The sequence below is a fragment of the Emydura macquarii genome, unplaced genomic scaffold (genome assembly GCF_026122565.2).
Source record: "Emydura macquarii macquarii isolate MOO-44397 ecotype Brisbane River unplaced genomic scaffold, CSIRO-AGI_Emac_v2 contig_2346, whole genome shotgun sequence".
Taxonomy (NCBI): Eukaryota; Metazoa; Chordata; order Testudines; family Chelidae; genus Emydura; species Emydura macquarii.
In genome coordinates, this window is record NW_027132483.1 from 30,309 (window position 1) to 41,384 (window position 11,076).

The 11,076-nt window shown below is 41.0% G+C and overlaps 1 protein-coding gene across 4 annotated transcripts; it reads left to right on the forward strand.

The window, feature by feature from the left end:
* Positions 1-903: 903 nt before the first annotated feature.
* On the forward strand, positions 904-10,670 carry LOC137161610 (butyrophilin subfamily 3 member A2-like). 4 transcript variants are annotated; one of them, XM_067560987.1, is made up of 7 exons: positions 904-1,024; positions 3,013-3,165; positions 5,815-6,165; positions 6,886-7,170; positions 8,229-8,327; positions 8,691-8,717; positions 10,172-10,670. In XM_067560987.1, exons 2-7 carry the CDS (start codon positions 3,030-3,032, stop codon positions 10,222-10,224), a joined length of 951 nt encoding a protein of 316 aa, XP_067417088.1. In that variant the 5' UTR covers positions 904-1,024; positions 3,013-3,029; the 3' UTR covers positions 10,225-10,670. The 4 variants fall into 4 exon arrangements, with proteins under 4 accessions (XP_067417088.1, XP_067417089.1, XP_067417090.1 ...); XM_067560988.1 differs by having other exon boundaries at positions 943-1,024; positions 3,016-3,165; XM_067560989.1 differs by lacking the exon at positions 904-1,024 and adding an exon at positions 1,058-1,192.
* The last annotated feature ends 406 nt before the right edge of the window (positions 10,671-11,076 follow it).

Below are 11,076 nucleotides of genomic sequence, written 5' to 3' on the forward strand. Positions count from 1 at the left end.
TGCTAGTCTCAAATAGAACAAGAAATTGAAGAGTAATATGAAGAGTATCACTAACATTTAGACTCACTTTTTCCTGGAATTTCAGTCTGCCGGTTGGCCTTATAGAATCTCCCCGAGTGTAATGGACCCAAGCAAAACTCTCTGTTCTGTCTGATTCTTTCTCATAGAAAATCATTTTCCATTTTATTGCTGTATTTGATTAATGAATAACTATGGGTTGGATGATTAGCTGCAGTGCAAAGGTGCTCAAGGTTTATAAAGCTCCCCTTCTGAGCGCGCTCCTGCAAAGCCTCCTGAACTTTGGAGCTGGGTGTGTAGGGTTAAGAGCTGGTGCTGTGCACCTGCCATTCCCATGTCAGCAGGGAGTGGGCCTTCCTTTGGCACTGATCAGTGCACCTAAACCAGTAACTAGATTAGGATAGTACTTTGCTCTTGGTAAAAGACCAGTCACCAGTTATTAGTGTTATGTTCATGGCACACACATAGAGAAGTTAGATAAAAACATAAAACATTTTTTCTGGAAGATTGCAGCCTAACTCTGTTTATTGCTTTGAATCCAGAACCCTACCAGACAAGAACCCAAAACAGAGACAGAACAAGTTGTTCCCTAAAAGAGAAAGGCAGAGCTCATCTCAACTTGCTGTAGGCTGGTTCTCTGTAGACTGACTGCTGAAAGAGCCAGATTGCACGCCTTTCTGGAGAGCCACTTAGCATGCAAGCAGGATGAGGAAACTCCTTACAAAGTGAAAGCGATAGCTTGTAATTTAAACACAGTTTTCAACACACCACAAATAATCCCAGGAGGAATTGGGGGCAGGGATGGTATTGCTCCTTTGTCACATGATTTCTTTCATGCAGTGACTCAACTGAGCAGACTGTGAAACCACAAACTAGCACTAGGTAAATACAGAAGAGCAAAGGACAAAGTCCAATAGCCATAAAAAATATTTGTAACAGGAGAAACGTTTGTCTCCGCCCTAATCCTGTAGAGCATGAAATGGGTGTCTCGGATTCTGCTATGCAGGTAAGAAATCACATTTTAGCTAAAACAGAAATAAAACTCATTGTGTTTAGAGACATGTTCAGATGGATGTTGGGTGTTGGCCCCACTGGCTGATTGAATTTGAGAATTAAAATTAGACTCTTCCAGATCTGAAACTGCTTGACAGAAAAATATTACTGCCATTTGCAGGTAAGAATGAATTTGCTCAGAACAGTTTATGTTCCACCTTATTTCAGACATGAATCTCAGGAATAAACGGCACTAGCCAACAGACTTGAAGAAAGAGGAAGAATTTAAGGTTGTTTCTGTATGCGAGAGTTTTTTAATAGCTCCTTACATAAATGGTGCGGTGTGAGCATTGGGCTTTTGTTATAGATAAGTAAAGCTACTTAAAAGAGCTGCGTTGTCAAATCAGCCACAACAAAGAAAACTGTTTTCTCCACTGCATTGCATTGGTTTTGTCACAAGCGCACACACAAAAAGGTTGTCCATACACTCTGTCCTTTTGTATTAAAAATTTAAATATGTCCAGTGTTTTCCAGGCACTTTATACATAAAACTATAGATGACCAACCTTTCTGTGTATGTATCTGTATCAGTCTTTGGATGGGATTTTTAAATGGGGTTCATGGGGTGCTAGGCACTCATATGCCATTGAAAATTAATGAGCCTTTAATTTTTAGCATTTTGTTTGTGTATAAGTAATCCCCTTTCTGGTTTCTGTGGCAAAGGGGACCTGGAGATAATGATAATTTCTGATTTCTTTTGAAAAATGGAATAAAATATCTAGAAAGTTGAGACAGAAACATGTTGAGCCTTTTTAAAAACATATCTGATTGAGCTTTCACACAAGTGTAAGTGTGGAGTACCTCTATGGATTACATGAAAAGAAAATCAGGCTTATCTATCCCTCCCCCTTTTTAAATATATTTTTTCCCTTTACTTCGTTCCAGACCTAGGGAAAAGCAAATTCTGATCTTAACTTTACTGCTCTGTGCATACAGAGTGTATAGATTGACTGACAAAAAGATGCCTCAACAGGATCGAGTAGTACAGTATTGGGAGCTGATGTGTACTTCCATTTTGTTCTGCAAGAGATCTGGTCTCCATTTTAGCACTGATCTTTTGTTTTCCTTTGTTGGCAGAGCACTGGAGTGCATATACTCACCCTTGCAGAGGATTGAGTGTCTAGCGTACTTTGCAGGGCGCCCTCTTCTCTATCCAGGGGCATTGCTGGTCTCCAAAGAGAATCCAGGGCCATTCCAATCTGAGTTGGGTGGGACTGAGTTTAAACATCAAAAGGATAATGTGGATTTTACAATTAGATATCATTCCTATGTCACTTGATTATGAGGCTGTATTATTAACTGAAAGGGCTGATGAGAGGGGAGGAAATGAGGGACAATTGTACAGTGGCCGTGAGCTGGGGGGCCCAAAAACATCCATAGTGTCTGCGAAAATAAAGTGAAATGGGAGAGGGTGGGGCCCCCAATTTCTCTAAACGGGCCAGTTAGCAGATAGATAATTAGCAATAAATATATAAAGGCCTGATCCAAAGCCCTAATAAAAGAGCTGTTCTTTTTCTTAAGTTAAGTAATTGTCTATTTAGCTCAAGCAATAACAGCTTGTGTTTTCAGTTCTGTAGATGCCCAGTTCAATTTCCAGGGTCAGCCAAGATGGCAGTCATCCCGCTATCACTTTTTAGTGCTAAGAATTTATATACAAGTTTTTCATTAACAAAAATATGATGTATCTGACAAAGTCCCTTTTCTAACCCCTGTGCATTTCCCAAGGGCACTGGTCAGCACTACCTATCCCTTCCTTCATTAGGGAATATTATCATTAAAGATAATAAAAGTTCTGCCCAAGTTAGAAGGGGTAAGTAGCATCTGTAAGGGGAATGTTTCTTCAACACAACTCAGTTTTCATAGCACATTTCTTCACATTTTTTTCTGCTGTGCTGAGTTATTTCTACTCTCAGTGATGTCATTTTGTGTTCTGTATTTGAGGAGACTGTAGGAGATACATGAGCATTTCCCCTGGATGTTTCACGCACTGTCCTATTGATGTCTTGAAAGCTTACACAGCGATGGGTTCCATATTTCACTGGCTGACAGCTGTTCACATACTGACTTTTCTACAGATACCCCATTTGATCACAGGTAAATAAGGTTCTGTGTTGAACATGTGAAAGAAAAAATGCATAAATGTTTAACGGTGAGAGTAATTAACCAGTTTTCCAAGGGTACTGGTAGATTCTCTATCATTGACAATTTCTAAATTAAGATTGAGGTTTTTTCTCAAAGATCTGCTCTAGGAATCATTTTAGGGAAGGTCGTTGGCCTGTGTAATACACGTCAGACTCGATAATGACTTCTGGCCTTGGAATCTATGGCTTTTCCCATGCAGGAGGCTTTGGTGCTTTGGTTATTCATTACTGGTTCCATTTTTTCTTGTATAAAGGTGCAGCTAGCGCTGGGTGAAATATTTCAGCCAAATAGTTTATTCAATGAAATTTTCCATTTTGGTTGATGCAAAGCTATTGGCCAGTTTGACGTTAATAGTTTTGTCTAGTCACAAAAGAGCAGCAGAATGTGGTACCACTATGGTCCCTTTCCTCTTATAATATTTAGTCACAGGGTTATGGCTCTCCCTTGGGATGTGAAGGTCCCAGGTTTGAACCTCTGCCCTGGAACAAATCCAAAAGGGACTTTTCTGCATCACCAAAAATTTCAAAAACATTTAGATTAATTTCAACCCAAACCAAATATTTTCTTCAATTTTTCAGAACTGCCACTAACCCAGAAAATCTGTTATTTGCCCAGCTCTGTGAAACTTCAAGAGCTGTAGAAGCTGTGATACGACCCATGCCCAGGGTAGCCAACTGATAATGCCAAGGTCAGGGCAGGCTGCAAAAGGAGAGCAGATTCTCCCAGTGCTGGTGGGTGACACTGAAGCCCGGCTTCCTAACCAGCCATGAACTGCTTCTGATTACCCCACACTGGATATCAATAAGCCAGTCCACAAATGCCCACAGCCCCCTTTCCTGCATTCCAGTTCCAGGCTCCCAAATCAGCCACTAGGTCCAGCAAAGAGATCTAGAACTCTATACTCTTTACTAAAAGGTTCCCTCTGACCCCAAAGGGTCAGCCACAGCACCAGATCAATATAAGTTTGGATCTTGCCTAAAATACCACGCTGGCAGCTAATCCTTTAGTATCTAAACTAAAGGTTTATTGTAAAAAGAAAGAATTAAACCATGAGAAAAATGTTAAAGGGTTAAAGTAAATCACAGATATACAAATGATTAAAAGTCCATTTACATCAGGTTTCTGGAAGAGATGTGGATTTGCAGGCTTGTATAGTTCCCTCTGGTTCACATCCAGTACCTGGATGGGTCTAAGTCCTTCGGTTCAGTTGCAAGATGAATAGGTCCAGAGATAGGTGTATGTCTGCAGCTGGACAGGATCATAGACAAAATGGTTTCTCTGACTTGACCTTATAAACCCCCTCCTCCAGCCATGCGGCCTGTGGGCAGTCACAAGACCCAAAATGGAGTCCATAGTCACATGGGCCAATCCTGGTGACTCCTCCGGTGTGCCTGGGGTCCATAGTCACATGGGACAGTCCTGACGCTTCATCAGGTAGGCTGCCTGCAATGGAGTCCAGAGTCATGTAAGCAGGTTCTGGAGACTCATTGGTGATGCTGCTTCTCCCTCAGGGCCCCTTGCACCTGGGAATGCCTTGATGGGCCATTACGCTGGCCATTGTTCTGCATTCTTCCTATCTGGGGTGTTGCCCAGGCAGAACAATTTGAAACACAGATATCTCCAATACATCTATAACTTCCATTTCAAATATCACACATGAACATAAGTATAATTATCTTACTTAGCACATTATAACCTTCCTAACAGTACCTGACATGGCATATCCCACATGGATTATTATGATTCTGCCATACTGATGTCACCCAATATACTAAATGCCCTCCCCCCCCGCCCCCCACTCAAGCCAGCCCGCATGACAGAAGCTTCTAAGAAATCAAGCAAACTTTTTCTCTGTCTACAGTGATAACTGAAAATAGTCATTCCATTTACTGGATAATAAATGGTGGAAATAACTATGGTAGCCAGCGGATTGCTGTCCCTGTTCAACTCTGTTATGTGAGAGATCAAAGTCCCATCGTCCCCCTACAGAGGGTGGGGGAACCTCTACCGTGTTCAGGGCGATATATGAAGAGAGGGCCCTTCCTGGAAGGGTGGGAAATGAACTGGAGCCATTTTAGCACCTTCTGATTTAAATTTTATATCTGCCTCCTCAGTGGAAGTGGAAACTGATCATGCAGGACCAGATTCTGATATGGGTTGTGTGCCTCTGCAGGAGAGTAAGGGGGAGCGACAACCCATTTATACCTCTGGACAGGCCATCCAGACCTTGCCACTTGGCATGGTGGCAAAAGCAGGAGCTCTGTTTAAGCAGCCAATACCCAGAGCAACTGGGTGATGAGTGACGGGGCTTTGGCTTCTTCCCCCAGTACATCAATCAGCACAGCTGAGTCAGTGCAGGTATTTTAATTTGCTGCTATAGAAGGTATCAGTAAGTGGCTAACCCTCTTGCTCCAGACCAACCAGGAAGCAAGGTGAGAATGGTGTTTCCTCTCTGTGCCATTCTTAGGGCCCCACAGCTATGCACAGCTTCATTCACAGGGCTTGAGGCAGATCCACACTCTAGCCTCACATAATTTCCTATAGAATCCACAAACGAAAGCATCTGCAATGACTACAACCTCTATTTCTATCTACACACAGGTCAGTTTAAAATCATCCCTCCTCAGAATCCTGTCATTGCACTCATTGGAGAAGGGGTTATTCTGCCCTGCCAGCTGAGAGCTCAGGATAAGCCTCAGACAATTACTGTGCAGTGGATACTTTCTAGAAATTCAGAAAAAATAGATGTGAGCACCTATGATGGAGAAAAAAACGAGGAGAGACAGGATGAGAGATATCAGGGCAGAACACAGTTCTTCCAAAGTGAATTTCAAGCAGGAAACGTGTCTCTAAACCTGAAGAATGTCATGGTCTCTGACAAAGGGAAATACACCTGCAGTGTTTCTTTTGGAAACTGGTACGATGAGGTGGTGGTTGAACTGGATGTGACAGGTGAGTGGAATGGCTCTCTCCCATCAGCCTACAGCAATATAGAATCTAATAATGTGGGACCCACAAAAAGTGAAGGGGTCCTAATGTAATTCTGATGACCTCAGTGAAATTCAATGAAGGGTGAGTTTGATAAAGGGAGGGTAGGTATTTATGTTAGAAGGTTTCCTTACAGAACTAAGTCCTTGTATAAAATATGACCTGGCACATCTAGGGCTATGTCTATACTGATGGCGGCACAGTTGGTGTCACCAGATTGATTCACCGGGATCAATTCAGCAGAAATGGAGACCCGCTCAATTGACCCGGAAGTTGACACTGCTAATCCACCCCCACCAAAAAGAGTAATGCTGCCTCAGTGGGAGGGCATTTCCCATCGGCACAGCAAAGTGGAGATGCCGCAGTAAGTAGAAGTTAGGAAGTCGACAGGAGATACGCAAGCTACATAGTGTAGCTTACATGTCTCCTATCAACTGCCGCCAAATTTCTCTGGCAAATGTAGACATAACCTGAGTTGCATCGTGGTGCAGTTTCTTCACATACGTCTTTTTTTTTTTTTAAACTTAACAGGGAAGAGTTCTTGCCCTGTAATTTCATATGAAGGAGGTCACAAATTCTGCCACAATTCTCAGGCAGCATATATACAAGGCAGTGGGAAATCCCCCAAACTTTGCACTGTTTGGGGAAGAGACGGTAATAACAACATTTATTCTTTCTTTGTAGCTAGAGGGGGTGAGCCTTCCATTTTCCTGACGGATTATGCAGGCCAGGGGATTGGCCTCACCTGCAGGTCAGAGGGATGGTTCCCAGAGCCCCAGGTGCTCTGGCTAAACAGTAAAGGACAAAACCGAACAGAAAAGCTGACCACCAGCAACACAAAGACATCTGCTGGAATCTACAATATTGAAAGTTCCATTAACATGGAACCAGGATCAGACAATGAAGTCTCCTGCAAGATAATCAACAACATGCTAAAGACAGCGAGTGAGTCCAGAGTCCAGATTTCAGGTGAGTGCATGTTGGGGTCAGTGACTGTAAGGATCAGTAAAGAGGCTGCTTGGTTAATGAGATGGTTCCCGTTTTATTCTCCTCCTCTGTGGTAAGAAATAAATGTCCAGCGTTTGTCTGTTATTATTTAATGGTTATTGGGCAGATTCTACATCCCTTATTCATGTTTTGTAGTACTCTCCCTGGTGAGTTTTCCTGTTTATATCTCTTGAGCACAGGGATTAGGTGTCAGGGAGTCATGAGTTCAAGCCATTCCTCTGACTTGCTTTATAGACTCAGAGAACTCATTTAACTTCTCTCACTTTCCCCGTCTCAATAAAGGAGTAATAATATTTATTCCACCTACTTCACGTGGCTGTGACAGTTCATTAATGTCAGTATAAACATCTAAATGACATATCATTAACCTGAATAACGCCACCTATGATATTAGTCTTAGGTTCTCTATCTCCCTTCCTAAGTAGAGGACCATTCTCCCTTTTTCTTTATTTTATACCGTTTATGGTGGGAATGCTATGGCAAAGAGATGCACCTTGCATTTTCCCTACTAAGCAGCAGGGGTTGTGTCCATGAGGTAGCTTGCGTATGACTTTCACCATTTCACGGCCTGATGGAGAACAAGTTATACTTTAAATATGTGCAGATTAAAACCTTGTTTTAAATATGCATACAATTTCTGCATGAATACTAGCACTGAAAGGGTATTTGAGATAAATCCTGTGTATCTGACTCATGTGAGACACCCCAATGTCTTAGGTGTTTCTTTCTGAATGAGTAAAGTGAGCTGGGCGTAGCTGATGAAGTGTGCTTTTCCAGAACACATTGGAGGATTTATGGCGCAGGCTCTGTTCTCTATGATATTCTTGAAGATGTGTGGAGTCTTTTGATCTAAATTCATCTAGATTTTGCTCTGCCAGGAGGAAACTGCAGTGTCTAAATACAAATTAAATCTGATTTTACCAGTTCCTCAGACAGACTGGGTTTGGTTGGCCTTATCATTATCAAGATGTTTCTTAAGAATGATAGGAACATAACAGACATTTTCACCTATTTTTCAGATGTTTTCTTCCCGACCACCTCCCCTTGGATGGCTGCCTTCCTGGTCATTTTATTTCTTAGCATAGCCCTTATTGCTGCTGTAGGTTATAAATTGAAAAGTAAGTATTTCTTTGCACTTTATTTCAATAAATATGTTAAAATATTAAAACAGATGATGTGCAAGTATTTAACTATAATAAAAACAAACAAAAAACTTAAACGAGTATTCTAGGGCCAAATTCAGAAAATGAAATATAAGGGTCTGTAAATTATAATTCCAGGTAAGTTTGTTCTGACAAAAGAGTTTGCAAATTCCTCACATATGAATATATTCAAGGCCAGAATAGACACCAATGGATGGTTCAGGATTATAAACTATTGGATTCATGACAGTGACTGATTCCATCAAAATTATTCTAGGATGCTATGAAAAATGTCTATGAAAATGTCTCATTTTCAAAAGGATTTTAATTTTTTTTCAGATAATAATGACACAACATCTCGCTCAGGTAAGTCACTAGGCAGGTGAATGTAATTTTATGTGAACGTATTTTATATTTTGATTTTGACACAGTCCCAGGGAGCTTATGGAATCCCCATCACTGGAGGCTGGACAAACACCTGACAGGGATAGTCTCAGTTTACTTGATGCTGCTTCAGTACAATGGGTGGGACTTGATAATCTTTCGTGGTCCCTTTTAGCCCAACATGTCTATGATTATATGATTTTAGAAGAAAAAATTAATTTAGCCGTTGCTGTGCTGGTCTCAGAAGTTGTTTATAAATTACAGTAGATGAGTGGGTTTGTTCTGTCTCAATTGCGATCCACAGTTGTGTGTTTGTAATGTTTGCAGTATGCATCCAGGTAATGCAATGGGAATTGGGATCTGTGTTAGGGTATTTACCAATGGTGACTATTGCCATTGGTGGCTCATCAGAAAAGTTTGTTTCCTTCTGTCATAAGCAGATATTGTCATCATAATAGATCATGTTCAGACTAGCCATCTGCCATTCAGTCCTACAAGGGCATCCCTTGGTGTTGTTCCAGAATCACTAACAGTTGTAGAATGGGATTGATCGCGTAGGTGCAGAAATCACTTACGTTACCCTGTATACACTGGGTAAACGATAAAATTCAAGGCATTCAACATAGGCACTGAAAACAGGAGTGATTGCCTCTTGTTGGTTGTCTGCCTGGGATTTCTGTTTGGCCGGAGTGGATTTTCTCTTGGTCCACCATGTTCATTCAGGACCTAAGGCAATGGGACTTTCTCAATAAGCTGGGTGAAAATCTAGCTCCTCTGATAACTCATTTCCCTTGTGGATACTTATGGGATCACCTAGAACTTTAAGCACATGACAATATATCTCTGTTTAAAAATATTCTTCTCCTGGTAAAGCTCCACTTCAGTCTTCTGCAGGTTTTAGGTCTCATGATTGCTCCCATTTATTTCAATTCACCTGCACTTAAATGTTTTGGACTCCTTCCTTTATTTTTCAGTTCTTCCTAACTTCAATCTGATGCCTCTCTTTTCCCACCACTTTCATTGTACCAGTTATTCTCTAATCTTGTTCATTGATGGTTTTATCTGGCTCACTCAGAAGCTGTCCTGCCAAATCAGAGGATGTGGGTTGGGTGGATGTGCTGTGGCAAAGGTCCTCCACAAGCTTCCTGACATTTTCACAGAAGACTGGACATCTGCTGCTTTATGTGGTCAGATTGTGTGCATAATCAGAGAATTGGTAGAAACCATCTTCCATTGCAGTGAGTGACGAGATAATCTTCAAGTGAAATCATCCGTTTCCTGTGTCCTAATCCAGGTTTTTCCTAGATGGAGAGATATTAGCCCAGTAATTTTTTTTTTTTTTTTTTTTTTTTTTTTTGCTGTTTTGCGTGTGAAATAAGACTTTGGGAAACTTGTTAGAGTAATTAACACTGCAATGTGATTCTCCTTGTTTGCAGTAAATCAGAAGAAAGCCATGGAAGCAGGTAGATATAATTTTGATTTGATATAACATGAGGTAGGTACATTTTCATAGCACAGCTTCATGGAGACAGTATTATGTGCCGGGTTGATATTTTCCAAGATGTGAATCGCACATGTATCTGTCCTGACACAGATAAAGGAATCAGTGAGGACTGGGACCTCTGATAATATCACTATTCTAGAGTCTATGAATCTATATCACTAAGGGCTTGCAGTGGGCTATTCACCACTGAAGACTCACTTATGCCCTTAAAATAAGGTTTAAATGGTACTTAGCTAGCCCAAGATTTGTGCCCCAGTTAAGTCTCCCTTAAGTCTTATTTTGAGGACTGAGATAGAAAGTAAGATGTGCGTGCTGCACCAGGTGGAATTTCACTCTGAGAGAGCTTTACTATCCAGCATGTCAGGCTCTTGCCATAGGAAATGTAGCACCAATAAATATTAGACACCCAGTCAGTATGGATAATTATGAATAAAGCCTAACCTGCTGCTGCCCTGTCTTCCTGAAAGAAAGATAAAGTTAAAAAGAAATTCCAGATCCCAAAAAAGTATATGAGGGGAGAGAAAAGGAGAAATTACAATAAAATCATTTTCCAATCTCATAAACTTTCATATTTCACTCTTCAAGGAACTCTCTGAAGAAACCTTCAAACTACAGGAACATTGATTAAATCACTGGTGCACTTAAGTGAAGAAAGCCTAGGCTGAAATCCAATTTATTACTTAAGCAGCTGCTTAATTTTAAACATATGAATAGTCACATTAAACTCTAAATGCATCTTCACCCAAAACAAAACTAACAGCAATCTCAGTGTGTCACCACAAATAACCAAAGTAAAATCAATAGAAGAAACAAAACAACCAATAGCTCACTCTAAAT